At 45.6% G+C, this 14,837-nt stretch overlaps 1 protein-coding gene across 10 annotated transcripts in view; it reads left to right on the plus strand.

Moving 5' to 3' along the window:
- UNC80 (unc-80 subunit of NALCN channel complex) overlaps nucleotides 1-14,837 on the plus strand; it is a 184,003-nt gene that overhangs the window by 109,898 nt on the left and 59,268 nt on the right. For 8 of the 10 annotated variants that reach the window (XM_075933916.2, XM_089779824.1, XM_089779821.1 and 5 more), the window contains exons 32-40: nucleotides 2,463-2,644; nucleotides 4,351-4,482; nucleotides 4,900-5,086; nucleotides 6,195-6,326; nucleotides 6,656-6,799; nucleotides 7,414-7,514; nucleotides 9,376-9,462; nucleotides 12,548-12,731; nucleotides 13,729-13,823. In XM_075933916.2, the coding sequence (XP_075790031.2) occupies nucleotides 2,463-2,644; nucleotides 4,351-4,482; nucleotides 4,900-5,086; nucleotides 6,195-6,326; nucleotides 6,656-6,799; nucleotides 7,414-7,514; nucleotides 9,376-9,462; nucleotides 12,548-12,731; nucleotides 13,729-13,823 (1,244 nt within the window). The remainder of the gene's footprint in view (nucleotides 1-2,462; nucleotides 2,645-4,350; nucleotides 4,483-4,899; nucleotides 5,087-6,194; nucleotides 6,327-6,655; nucleotides 6,800-7,413; nucleotides 7,515-9,375; nucleotides 9,463-12,547; nucleotides 12,732-13,728; nucleotides 13,824-14,837) is intronic. The other 2 variants (XM_089779820.1, XM_075933920.2) reach the window with 1 other exon arrangement.

Genomic DNA, 14,837 nt, shown 5'->3' on the forward strand with positions numbered 1-14,837 from the left:
TTAACTCACCTGCCTAGCTCTGCGCTGTATCATCTGACAAAATCCTTCTGCCTGTCGATGGACAAGCAGAAAACTCCATGGCTGTGTCTACACTGGGCCACTTATTCCGGAAAAGCAGCCACTTTTCCGGAATAAGCTGCAAGCTGTCTACACTGGCCGCTTGCTTTTCCGGAAAAGCAATGATGATCTACTGTAAAATTGTCAGTGTTTTTCCGGAAAAACTATGCTGCTCCCGTTCAGGCAAAAGTCCTTTTCCAGAAAAACTGTTCCGGAAAAGGGCCAGTGTAGACAGCACAGTAGTCTTTTCCACAAAAAAGCCCCGATCGCGAAAATGGCGATCGGGGCTTTTTTCCGGAAAAGTGCGCCTACATTGGCCACGGACGCTTTTCCGGAAAAAGTGCTTTTCTGGAAAAGCATCCTGCCAATGTAGACGCGCTTTTTCCGGAAATACTTATAACGGAAAACTGTTCCGTTTTAAGCATTTCCGGAAAAGGGTGCCAGTGTAGACGTAGCCCATGAGCTTGTACTCAGAGTTTGTTGCAGAGTTTGGGGGCGGGGAAGGAGGGAGGTTAACAGCCTCCCAGTGAGATGTAGGACATGTCCAAAAGTCTCCAGAGGAGATAATGGGGTGGTGGAACCCAAAAAGGCACAGAGCAACCTTGTAGCTTGGCTTCTGAGTAGAGGAAAGGATACCAGCTGCCCAGTTAAGAGAGGTCTGAATGTCTGGGACTCTCTCAGTAAATGCCAGGCAGACAGGCTGGCAAACAGCAGCTACCTTCAGGGCTCCTGGGGTGAACCGCTCCAGGCAGCCAGCCATACTTTGAAGACTGATATCTGTGCAAGTCTGTAAGCATTGATATTTGCTTATGAGTACACAGGTCACACATTTCTGACCATTCCTTCACCCAGTGGCTCCAACAGCAAAACACCAGCTTTTGCATCCAGCTGCATTCCCATCCCATCACTGTGATAGGGAGTCTTTGTGAGAGAGGATGACCCTTGAGATTCAACTTGACCCACTTCCAACACATTTTGACCTATTTAATTGTAATGTCTCCGGGTCCAGCTCCCAACTCTCTCCTGTACTTAGTTTCTAAGCAATTTGGGACAGGGACCATCCTTTTGTTCTGTGTGTTTGTAGACAAAGTAGGGTGCCCAACTCCTTTGCATTATGTTCTCCAATGCCCAGGAGTCTGACTGTAGAGGTCATTTTAGACACCGGAATTTAAAAATCCTTGGCATTTGTGTTCACCATTATAACCGCATAGTGATGGCACTTAAGGAAAGAGAACACAAACAACTATTTCGTAATTAACACTTGTATGGTTTGCCCACAGGCCACTGACGTCCAGATCAGTTCAGTAATGCTTCAGGGGTTGTGTGCGGAGCTCTTCTGTGATATTCTTAACACCCTTCACTCCCCCGACTTGGAAGCGCAACTCCCAGAATTGTTCAGCACCTTGCAGGACTGAGACCTAAATCTCATTGTCAACCCTTTTTATTTTTATCTAAAAGTTACTGAATGCTCTGTAAATATTTGGATTCTGCACCTGTCTGGTCCCATAGGGTACTCCTCAAAAAATGAGGAGTAACGTTAGTTCTAACCAAGGGGTTTGGTTCAAACTAACACATCCAGGAGCGCACTTTCACTTTTGAATCAGCTGGTGAGCAGAGTAACACGCCGGCGAGATCATGCTAATGAAGCACAGGATATTTAAATCCCCGCTTCATTAACAATTTCAGTCGCCTACATTTGCATCCCTAGCTCCAACTAGGGAGCAAGTGTAGATGTACCCTCAGGAAGTTGCAAAGTATTCATTCATTGGTTTTCTTCTTATTTTTTATCTCGGGACAATTTATTATTAGATTCATAACTGATGATCTTTGTCAATGCATGGTGACATTCCCAATAATTAAGTTACTGTCTGTCTATAATTGGAATATTCCTTTATGCAGATCTGTACAGTAGGAAAATAAGATCCTCGAGTGGGAGTCAAGAAATCTAATTTCTTTCCCCAGCATTGCCACTGATTGGTGAACTTCAGAAAGGCGCTAAAATTTATGTGCCTCAGTTTCCCCCTCTCTCCTTTGTAAAATGCTTTGTGTTGGAAAGTCCTAAAAAGTGCTGCTGCTTGTTCATTATTATTGATTAATGAATCATGGGCTTACTTTTTATTCTAAGCTAATCATTACTGAGGTTTTCAGGAGAACAGAAGTATTCTCTGTTTTAAAAGCAGCTTTGCTAAAATCTTTTCATGAGCAGTTGTAATGGCTGTGATAGGTGGAATGACACTGATTCGGTTTTATGAAGCAAAGCACTTTTTGCTGGTCGAAGTATATTGCTTATCTGATTTTCTGCGGAGTATATCTTTAGGGGTTTTTTTTTTAAATGACGGCAATTTTATTTGCAAAACAAATGCACTCTGGAAACACTCAGCTCATCAGATGTGCTCTCCCTGCAGCTGCCATGTTCCTGCTGTGTGCTGTGAAAGTGCCGGAGGCTGTTTCTGATATGCTGATGTCCGAATTTCGTCACCCTGAGACCGTGCAACGATTGAATGCTGTTCTCAAATTCCATACTCTCTGGAGATTTCGCTATCAAGTCTGGCCTCGGATGGAGGAGGGAGCACAACAGATCTTTAAGGTAGAGGAGGAGAACAAACACAGTGGCTGTGTCTACACTGGGCCACTTATTCCAGAAAATCTGCCAGTTTTCCGGTATAAGCTCCGAGCTGTCTACACTGGCCCTTGAATTTCCGGAAAAGCAACTACTGCTCTACTGTACAAAATCAGACGCTATTCCGGAAAAACTATTCTGCTCCCACTTGGGCATAAGTCCTTATTCCGGAACACTGTTCCGGAAAAGGGCCAGTGTAGACAGCCCAGTAGTCTTTTCCGGAAAAAAGCCCCGATCGCGAAAATGGCGATCAGGCTCTTTTTTTGGAAAAGCGTGTCTACATTGGCCACAGATGCTTTTCCGGAAAAAGGGCTTTTCTGGAAAAGCAGCCTGCCAATGTAGACGCCCCTTTTCCGGAAAAACTGAAAACGGAATAGTATTCCGTTTTAAGCATTTCCGGAAATTCATGCCAGTGTAGACACAGCCAGTGTGTCGGTGGGGCAGATGTATTGTGACATGAAGACAAGGAACTCTTCTGCCAACATTAAATTAGAAGATGATGCAACATTTTCATGATTATTAACAGAAATATCTTGTGCCTTTTATAATTAAATGTGTTGGGCTAAATATATAGGACCTGATTTGGCCATTGCTTTTGCAGTTGGGTGTTTCATGCCCCAAGCGAGAATATGGTCAATATTAATCATGGGTTTTCTTTGACTAATGGGATTGGCCAGTTGAGTTGTCTATTCACTTTTAATCTTTTACAAAAATTTGATACATCCCTGAAGATCATACACTGTTCTCCTAACTGCTGTAATTTTTAATGATATAATGGACATATCTGGGAAGTGGGCTCCTTCACTGCAGATTGATATACAGGTTGAACCTCTCTAATTTGGCACTTTCTGGTTTGGCAGCATCTGTGGTCTGTCCTGATTTCACTTAGCCAGATGTTCGCTTATCGTGGGTTTGGCCAAGTTTCCCGCGGTTCCTATAAAATTTGTTTCCAGCCACCAATCCTGGATCTCAGTGTTCTGTGCTTTTATTTAGCTTTCATTTACCCCTACATGTCTTCTAACATCCCAGTAACCAGTTGGTAATTCTGCTAGATAATATTGACGTCCTGTGGGCCATCAAATTCTCTTGTTTGGCACCGGTCCGGTTCCCAAGGTGCCAGACTAGAGAAGTTCAGCCTAAACCAGGTATCTTCTAGTGTCCATCTTAAAGGAACAGATGTCTTCTTGAAACCACTGCAAGGGTATTGACCCTTTGATATACAACAGATAATTGTTATGTAACATTTGAGGAGTAAAAGTGATTAATTTGGAAGATTTTCTTCCTTAGTTTTCTGTTTCTCATGGTGGTTGAAGAGTCCTGATTATAACTGGTGATGTAACAAGAACCCAAATGGTTGGCATGATGCTATGCAAAAGAATCGGTGTCCTGCAATTCTGTGGTATTATAGTTCCTGGTTCCCTGTTTTAAGTTTGGGATTCAGTTTTTATAATGGACAGTGCAAAATAATTTCAGATTTTTTCATCTTTTGTCTAAGCTGCTTTATTGTTTTAAAACAAATTGTTACTACTGAATGCAGTTCCCCTTCACTCTGTCCCAGGTTGCAGAAGGAAGCTAGAATCCCAAGGGGAATCATAATCAATAAGCATTTAAATCCACCACTTAAAACTTCTCTTTCCCTTTGCCTGATTTTCTCTCCTTGGGGTTTCTTACAGATTCCTCCTCCAAGTATCAACTTCACCTTGCCCTCTCCAGTACTGGGCATGCCCTCTGTGCCCATGTTTGATCCCCCATGGGTTCCACAGTGCAGTGGGAGTGTGCAGGACCCAATTAATGAGGACCAGTCTGTAAGTAGAGCGTTCCCTAAAGGGGATATTGTTATTGCTTAATAGCAGATTATCCTCCTGGTTTTGTCAGGTGGGCATGAGGAAGGGGTGGAAGAGCTAAAGAATACAAAATCGTCTAAACTCTGAATTTCCTTACTTGTGCGGTTTACAAGAGCACTTTGAGTACATTATCAACATAGTGCCTGGGTATCAGAAATACAACATTTATATTTTTCTTATTTGTCAGCAAGAGGTTTAAGACAAGATATCCAAACAAGGGCTTCCTTGGGAATCTTTATTAACCGTTGTGTATGCGAGTGTGTGCAGATGGGTGGATTCGAGCTTTAAATGTTACATAAAAGTGGCCCAAAACACGTGCTGTGTGAAAACCAAACTAATTGCTTCACGTTGCTTTCTTTCTTCTTGCTTTTCTGGCAGAAGTCATTTTCAGCCCGGGCAGTCTCTCGTTCCCACCAGCGAGCTGAGCACATCCTGAAGAACCTGCAGCAGGAAGAGGAAAAGAAGCGCTTAGGCCGGGAAGCCAGTCTGATCACGGCTATTCCCATTACGCAGGAGGCCTGCTACGAGCCCACCTGTACCCCAAACTCAGAGCAAGAAGAGGAAGGTGCGCTCCAGAGCCAGGAACTGCCTCCCAGGGACTAATAAGCACATGCCTACAACATGGAACAGATCTTAGGGGAGGAGGGAGGAAAGAAAGTGATCCGTAATGATAGGGAAGACCTCTCTTTAATAGCCTCACCATTTTGGATCATGCAGTGGAACTGGTTCTGAATCACTTTCAGAACCTAACAGCACCACCTAGGTATAAGGCATCCATGTCAAAAAAATCAAAGGTTCAAAAATGTGTAATTGAGAATTAGTGTAATAAGGCCCCAAACTTCTGAACTGTTGAATGCTGCCTGCAAAAAGCAGGGTGTCTTCAGCGCCCACTGGCCAATAGTTGGGGACTCTTAGTGCCTCGCAGGAGGCATTCAGTACCTGGCCCTGTCAGCTCCTTACTGCATAAGAATAAAGGAATCTGAAAACTTAGCCTTGGGTTGAGGATTTTCAGGGAGTCACGCTATTGCCATAAAGCGTTTCTACTTTCACAAGGGTTAGTTAAATGTTCACTTTTATCACATTACAGCTACATGGATATGCTAAAGTATAGGGCAAGGCGAGCAAGGCAAACGCCCTGTGCCCTGCGCTTTCGGGGCCTCGTGCTGCTGAATATTCACCATCCACCAGCCAGGCCTGGGGCCCCGCTGCCAGCGTCCTGCCTTGGGCCCCACAAACCTTTTGGCCAGGCCTGCTGAAGTCCTGTGATGTCCACTGCTGGGTATGCAATGGAAAGTCTGCACAGAGAATTGTGGCTGTGGAAGTGCACTCAGACAGCACCTTACAGGAAGCACAACTAATTGCCTAATAGTGTGAGTTATTAGGATATAAAATAATCGTCTGATGGAAGCTGTGGAGCTGAATCACTGGAGTCAGCTCACTCAGCAAAGTACTGGGTAAAATACGTTAAGGAACAGGCCTGCCCTATCTCCCAGGGATGGACAAAATGACCTAGGTCATCTTTTTAGCTTCTAAATTGTGCACTTCACAAGAAGCCTGACTTGAATTGTTCCCTGTTGCAGTCTGGCAGCATGCTGCTTCTCCCGAGGAGGTGCCCTGCATTGTGTCAGTCGAATTTATGGACCAAAATTCACATCTCCTGTTTTCTTTGTCAGTAGAAGAAGTCACCAACTTGGCATCGCGCCGTCTTTCTGTGAGTCCCTCCTGCACCTCCAGTACTTCTCACAGGAACTATTCCTTCCGTCGTGGTTCTGTCTGGTCAGTGCGTTCAGCGGTCAGTGCAGAAGGTGGGCATTGGCTGTGCATTTGTTTTTAAGTCGCCTGGGAAGTGTAGCTATTCATTCCTATTGATGCACCGTCTTGCTTGCTCGTAACCAAGCCGCACCTGATTTTGTGAGGCCTGCTTGCATGCTCAGGAAGTTCTGGACTAGTCAGCCCCATGCATTATGATATTGCTGTTCATTGCCACGTAGCTTCTCTCCAGTTCTAGAGTTTCATTGTGAGTTACTGCTGAGTTGTGTCAGGTGTAGCCTGCCAGGTGGAAAACTGTAACTAAAAGGGCTTTACTAACAGCACATTGGCTAATGCATGCCTTTTACTCCTCTCTGCACTCTAGATGAGGAACACACTACAGAGCACACTCCAAACCATCATGTGCCACAGCCCCCCCAGGCAGTGTTCCCAGCATGCATCTGTGCGGCTGTGCTCCCCATTGTTCACTTGATGGAAGATGGAGAAGTCCGGGAGGATGGAGTAGCAGGTGCTGACCTAGATTAAACATTCATGGACTCTTAATCAGAGTCTCCCTCTGGTCCCCCTCGCTGCACCTCTGCCTTTTAAGAGCCTGCTGGCTCTTAATACATTTAAAAAGCAGAGGCGCAGCTTCTGGGCCCAGGCCCCCCGCTATGCAGTTTCCCACCTTATCGACTAATCGAGTGGTCAATAGAAATTCCATCGACTACTCGATTAGCCGATTAAATGTAATTTAACATCCTTCGTTGCTATTGTGAAATATTATAGGCAATTTGCAAATGGTTTACTTCGTTATTTTTTATATTTATTATTCATTGTTTGTAAAGTGTGGCTGGCCCTTCCTGTCATGTCCTGTAACAGAAAGAAATGGGGTAACACCATCTAGCTCAGCTTCTGCACACTGAAAATTTCTGGCAAGGGTCTGTGCCTTTTGAAGACCTTAGAAGCACAGCAAAAACCATCATCGTCTGAGAAAGGGCAGGAAGTGCAGTTTTCTGAGTGAGCACTGAGCAAGGTTTATGCGTGGTTGGATGAGGAGATGTCAAATACTGTAATATAAATATACCCCTGTAAGACTTCTTCGAGGAAGTTCCAACTGGTTTTTTTCTTCCTCCTGTGTAGTGAGTGCTGTAGCCCAGCAGGTCTTGTGGAACTGCTTGATTGAAGATCCCTCTACGGTTCTACGACATTTCCTGGAGAAACTCACAATAAGCAATCGACAGGTAAGTTAGGCTCCACTTTTCTCAGGATAGATATTAAAGACGAGCTTAGCCATCATGTCAGGCACGAAAATATAAGAGCAAGTAAAATCACTGAAAGGCTAAACAATCTTTATTATAAGGTGGCTTAGACTACTGACAGACTGATCTTTAGCTGGTAAAAATCAGTGTCGGCCCATTTAAGTCAATGAAGCTATTCTGATTTACACCACAAGAGAATGTGGCCATGATTGTCCAAGGTGTCTCAGTGAATTCTGCTGAGTTAGGTATCCTCAGCTGGTGCAAATGAAGCTAGTTTCATAAGAGCTGCTCTGTTAGACCTTCCTTGAAATACAGGGCTGATAAGGCATCGCCCTGTTGGCAGTGTTGTAGCCGATAAGGCATCGCCCTGTCGGCAGTGTTGTAGCCATGTTGGTCACAAGATATTAAAGAGACAAGGCCGGGGAAGTAATATCTTATACTGGACCAGCTGCTGTTGGTGGGACAAGTTTTCAGGCTTACCCAGAGCTCTTCTTTGGGTTTGGGAAAGCTACTGAGCGTGTCACAGCTAAGCATAAGGTGGAACAGATTGTTTAACGTAAGTTATTAATATCTCTCATTGTAATCTGTTTCTCTGCTGTGTCTGGTTTAGATTGTAAACTCTGAGACAGGGCTCTGTCTCTTTTGTTTGTATGAAAAGTATCGTGCAGACCTGCAGCACCAGTGACACCATATAAGTAAGAACATAGAAACGGCTACATGGGATCAGGCCAATGGTCCATATAGCCCAGCAACCTCTCTTTAAACAGTGGGCAGAAGGAATGAACAGCCAAGGGCAATTTATCAAGTTATTCATCTCCTGTCATCCAGCCCCAGTATCTGGCAGTCAGAGGTTTGGGAATACTCAGAGCATACGGGATTGATCAGCTTGGCTAATAACCATTGATGGGCCAATCCTCCGTGAACTTACTTAATCCTTTTTTAACCTTTATCCTTCACAATCTCCCATGGCAAGGAGTTCCACTGGTTGGCAGTGCTCTATGTGAACAAGAACTTCCTAAAGTTTGTTTTAAACCTGCTGCCTGTTCATTTCATTGGGTGACCGCTGGTTCTTGTGTGACGTGATGGGTACATGAGACTTTCTGGTTCACTTTCTCCACACCATTCATGATTTTACAGAGCTCTTACCATATCCGCCCCTTAGTTGTCTCGTTTCTAAATTGCACAGTCCCCTGTGGGGAGTCCCCATACAAATGCTGTTCCATACCCCTCATCATTTTTATTGTCCTTCTCTACACTTTTGCCCATTCTAATGTATTCTATTTGTGAGATGGGGAGACCAGACCTACACACGTTATTCAAGCCATGGATTTACATAGTAGCATTATGATATTTTTATCTCATTAACTCACCTTTCCTCATGGTTCCTAATCTTCTGTTAGCTTTTTTGACTGCTGCTGCCCTTGAGTCTGATAGTGATATCAATAACGGTATCGCTACTTCTGAGAGAGTGGTTTTTATCCACGAAAGCTTATGCCCAAATAAATTTTTTAGTCTTTAAGGTGAATTAATTTTCATATACTCTCTCCAATACTGTCGTACAGGACTTTTTGACTGTAAGTCAGAACTAGAATTGCTGCAGGGTCTAATGACAGAATTGGGAGGCTGCCAGGGTGTTATTTCTAGGTAAGAAGGTGATCCCCAATATAAAATAACGAGAACCAGTGACCTAGGTACATTCAATGTGCCTTTGGACTTGCACTTAGAATTCTAAGTACTCGCCTAACCATATGGTTCCATTTCATGCAGAGAAAGAGCAAGTGAGAACGGATAGAAACTGTAGACCATTTTGTGATGGAAATTAAAACTCTTGCTCTTTTTCCAGGATGAGTTGATGTACATGCTGAGGAAGCTCCTACTGAACATCGGAGACTTTCCTGCCCAGACATCTCACATCCTGTTTAACTACTTGGTGAGTAGCACCCTATATCAGCCATTAGTCTAATCTTTGACTGCCCGTTTCCGAAAGCACATGTGTTACAATCTAGAGGAGAGCATGCCTTGTGGTATTGCCCACACTATATACATACACACCAAGCCTCCAGTAGTCAGCATACATCACCCGGCTCAGATAGGCTTCCATTTTATTGTCATTTATTAAAGAGTTAAATAAACTGTCATCCCAAACCTTTACTCCACAGCTGCATACCACCCTTTCACAGAGCAATCATTGGAGCTCTGCTCAGAGGGTGGATAGGGGAGACTTGGCAACATGTGCGCAGATCCTGAGCTGTGCTCTCTGCGATTCTGCTGCGTGAAGGAGCGCATGTCTCAAATCCAAGTTTGCAGATCCCCAGAAGTATGCAGACTTCCACCACCACCATGCAGCTCGCTAGAACCATGAGAGAAGGGGGCAGTGATGGTCTAGTTTACCAAGGGTTCTTCCCACAAGCTCTCGATTGGAGGAGATGTCTGGAGCCAAAGATTGGCTTGGACATGCTACTTAGGAGAGAAGGAGGCACAGGAAGTTATCTGAGCAACTAAGGGTATGTCTACACTACAGCACTAATTCGAACTAACTTAATTCAAATTAGTTAATTCGAACTAAGCTAATTCGAATTAGCACATCTAGACTTAAAAACTAGTTCAAATTAGCGTTTTGCTAATTCGAACTAGCATGTCCACATTGAGTGGACCCTGAACCGAAGTTAAGGATGGCCGGAAGCAGTGCCGGCAGGGCATCAGGTTACGACATAGAGAGTCGAGCTGCTGTCTCAGGCTAGCCGAGGGCTGTGCTTAAAGGGACCCAACCCCCACCCCGGACAGACAGTTCTCAGGGTTCCCCGCTTGCTTGTCTACCTCGATGAGGGACAGCAAAGTAGTCCTGACTTGGAGTGCCCTGAGTGCCGTCACTCGGCACATCACAGCACTCGGCCATCAGCCCGGCTGCACTTGCCGCAGGCTGCCATCCGGGAGGTCAGTCGGGAGGCTGTCAGGATCAAGGAGACCCTGCAGGAGAGCTTCCACCCCGAGGAGCCCGCAGAGCCACCCCAGTCCTCCCCATCGGGGGCTCGTACTCCATTCCTCCCTCAACTCTTTCCACTTACCCCCCCCCCCCCCAGCTCCCTTCCTGATGTAAAAAATAAAGGACACCTGTTCAAAAATAGAAACTCTCTTTATTTAACAAAAGTGTGTGTGGGGGGAATTAACCTCTGGGGAGACTGGGAAAAGGAGGTGGGAGAGGGGAAGAGAGAGGGTGGGAGAGGGGAGGGGGAAACCTGGGAGGAGGGAGCTGGAAGGGGGAAGCCGGGGAAGAAGGAGGAGGGGAAGTATAAAACTATGGTACGCCCACATCTTCAGTACTGTGTACAGATCTGATCCCCTCACCCCAGAAAAGATATTTTGGCCTTGGAAAGGGTTCAGAAAAGGGCAACTAAAATGATCAGGGGTTTGGAACAAGTCCCATATGAAGAGAGGCTAAAATGACTGGGACTTTTCAGTTTGGAAAAGAGGAGACTGAGGGGGGATATGATAGAGGTCTATAAAATCATGAGTGGTGTGGAGAGGGTGCATAAAGAAAAGTTCTTTATTAGTTCCCATAATAGAAGGACTAGAGGACACCAAATGAAATGAATGGGTAGCAGGCTTCAAACTAATAACAGAAAGTTCTTCTTCACACAGCGCATAGTCAACCTGTGGAACTCCTTGCCACAGGAGGCTGTGAAGGCTAGAACTATAAAGAGAAGTTAGATAAAGTCATGGAGATTGGGTCCATGGAGTGCTATTAGCCAGGGGGTAGGAACGATGTCCCTGGCCTCTGTTTGTGGAAGGCTGGAGAGGGATGGCACGAGACAAATGGCTTGGTCATTGTCTTTGGTCCATCCCCTCTGGGGTAGCTGGTGTTGGCTGCTGTTGGCAGACAGGCTACTGGGCTAGATGGACCTTTGGTCTGACCCAGTACGGCCGTTCTTATGTTCTTATGTTCTAAGCTCAGGGCTCAGGGTCGGGGGTCTCACTGGACCACCTTGATTTTCATGCAGACCTGCTCCTGGGTTCGCATGTGGCCTTTGGTGGCCAGGCTGGCAGCTATCCTGCCCTAGACGGCCACTTTCCTGTGCCTAGTGCGGAGGTCGTGGATGAGGTCCACGATCTCCACACTAGACCAGGCGGGTGCCCACCTCTTGCAGCCCCAGGCAGGCTCCTGGGAGCTGCCAGCCTGGTCCCGGGAAGAGGGGGAGGGCTGGGTGGCAGCGGGTGGCTGGCTCGAGCCGTGCCAGGTGCAGGGTCTGCTGGCTGGGTGCTGGCAGGCTTGCACCTGGCATGGGCACCGTAGCCAGACCGTGCCCCTTTAAGGGCCCCGGGGCTGGGAGGGGGGCAGACGAGTTTCCCTGGTTGTGCCCAGAGTGGCCACCAGGGAAAGCTGGGGAGGGCTAGCCTCCCACTAGTTCGAATTAAGTGGCTACACAGCCCTTAATTCTAACTGCTTAATTCGAACTGGGTGTTAGTCCTTGTAGAATGAGGTTGACCTAGTTTGAATTAAGTGCTCCGCTAGTTCGAATTAAGTTCGAACTAGCGGTTTGCCTGTGTAGCGCCTATGAAAGTTAATTCGAACTAACTGCTGTTAGTTTGAATTAACTTTGTAGTGTAGACATACCCTCAGTGAATCCTTAGATGTCTGCCAGTTTGAACACTGTCTACCTGCCTGCCCTATTACTAGTTCCTGCCTCCTAGTTTGTTCCTGCCCTCCTTTTCTCAGAGCCTCCTCCACTCCCAATTCCTGCTTTGCTGTTTTCCTCCAGGTCCCTGCTCCTCTTCCCTGGTCCCCCCTATACACTGCTACCCAGATCCTCTCTTTCCTCCACTTTATAGAGATGGGGTGTAAAGGACCATGGTGGTTGATCTACATGGTTGCCTTGGGTTGATCACAAATTGACTGCTCCCCAGAATAATGGAACATGGGACACAGAATTGGCTAAAGCAGGATGAATGCCAGTAAGAACAATGTGAGGTAGAAACCAAAGCAGTTTGAGTACCACTCTTTTGTTTGTGCCCTGCAGGTGGGATTGATCATGTATTTTGTGCGTACTCCATGTGAATGGGGCATGGATGCTATTTCAGCCACACTAACCTTCCTGTGGGAAGTGGTGGGTTATGTAGAGGGCCTGTTCTTCAAGGATCTCAAACAGACTATGAAGAAGGAGCAGTGTGAAGTAAAACTGTTGGTGACTGCCTCAATGCCAGGTAGGGAGATGTACAATCTTTAAGAGATCCTTTACCTATCTTCTGTATTCTATATTACTTTCCTGATACCCATCAAATATTGACTTGCTGGTTTGAGGTCCATTGGAAGAAGGTCAGTGGAAGCTCCCTCTTAATATCACCAGACATTTTTAAGCCAGTCCTCCTTGAATTTGGTCTCTGTTAAATAATTACCAGATTGAAAATAATTCTTGAACAGTTCATAGCCCCTTTAGAACGCCTTTGGCAAGTAAACAAAAAGTGACATACATACTCTATTCCAAAAGGTACCATGTGCCAGTCGATTCCTGATGGACTGCCAAGTCTGATCATTTAGTGCTAGCTCAGTTTGAAATCCTCCAATGTAAATTGTGGCAATGCTGGCAGTTAATTACTAAGGGTACATCCACACAACAGGGCAAAAGTTGAATTAAGCTACGCAACTTCAGCTATGTCAATTGCGTAGCTTAAGTCGAAATAGCTGAACTCGGCTTTTGGCCCTGTCTACACAGCAGGAAGTCAAAGGACTCTCCCTTTGATTTCCCTTACTCCTTGTGAAATGAGGGTTACAGAAGTTGGAGTAAGAAGACAGTTATTTCAAAATTATTTCAAAATAATGCGTTTGCTGTGTAGACGCACACTCTGTTATTTCAGATAAGCCTGCAGTGTAGACATAGCCCAAGAGAATACAGCAATAACCCACATCTTCTTGAGTCAGACAAGAGATTGTGCTGTGAAAAACAGAGTTGTCATTTCATATGTATTTCTTCCTTAGGGTAACTGTTACTGTTAAAACCACTTGTAAACCCTTAGAAAAGACTAATTCTCATTAAATGCAAGTATAAGTGTTGCATAGTGGATTCCAGATCCTGGGTCTTGTGTTGGCTCCTCACCAGATGAATGTCACCCAGTAACCTTACTCTGAATAGTCCCATTGAAATAGAATATGAATTATGTGAAAATTCAGAAGCAAGAGAATGACAGCTCCTCTTTGCTGCAGGCACCAAGACTCTGGTAGTGCATGGACAGAACGAGTGTGACATCCCCACCCAGTTACCAGTGCATGAGGACACACAATTTGAAGCTCTTCTGAAGGTGGGAATGAGGTTTTTAGCAGAGCATTGATACGTTTAGCTGCCTCTGCTGGTCACATCTAAGTTTTAGAAATACTATCTTGCAAACATCTTGATTTTAGGGTGGCGGACCGGAACATGGCTCTGATACCTGCTCCGTCACAAGCGGGGTGATCACTACTGTAGAAAAATGGGGTGGGGTCCTCCCACCCTTGGTACCTTGGGCTATGGGCGATCCCATTGCCAGCCAAGCCCCACAAGTGTAACTCTGGGGCCAACAGACTGCTGCTAGTCAGATACAGTTTGCTGGATAAATTAGTTAACTATTTACTGAAATGTGCATGTGTTCATTTCCTTCTGGGTGTGACCAGCTTGAGTATCTACACAAGTAAAGGACCAAACAGATTTGTTGTCGGATGCCACTGATGTGGTGTCCTGAGAGACATCTTGCTCTGTCAAATGTCGATAACCATTCGGCTGTGTGCGTGTGTTCCCTCTGTGTGCTGCCCTAGCTCTGCACAGATAGCCAGCACAGCAGACCCCAAGAGAACCCCCAGTGACCACACATCAGATAAGAGATGAAGGCACCAGGCCAGGTTTTTTGTAAACAAAGTAAAATAAACCCACCAGCCAGACACTTGAGAAAGAATTCTCTGTAGTAACTCAGACTTTCCCTGAAGCAGTAAAGGCATAGACAGACAGACAGACAGACAGACAGACAGACAGACACAGTGTTCCTAAAGTCTGACAGCAGAGAGGAAGCAGCAAACTACACTGCTAAAAATGTAAAAAATGCTAAAAATTGTGTCCAGTTCTGGGCCCCCCACTACAAAAAGGATGTGGACGCATTGGAGAGGGTCCAGCGGAGGGCGACCAAAATGATTAGGGGGCTGGAGCATATGACTTATGAGGAGAGGCTGAGGGAGTTGGGTCTGTTTAGTCTGCAGAAGAGAAGAGTGAGGGGGGATTTGATAGCAGCCTTCAACTTCCTGAAGGGAGGTTCCAAAGAGGCTGGAGAGAGGCTGTTCTCAGTAGT

This window comes from Pelodiscus sinensis, chromosome 7 (genome assembly GCF_052426305.1).
Source record: "Pelodiscus sinensis isolate ZL-2025 chromosome 7, ASM5242630v1, whole genome shotgun sequence".
NCBI classification, from domain to species: Eukaryota; Metazoa; Chordata; order Testudines; family Trionychidae; genus Pelodiscus; species Pelodiscus sinensis.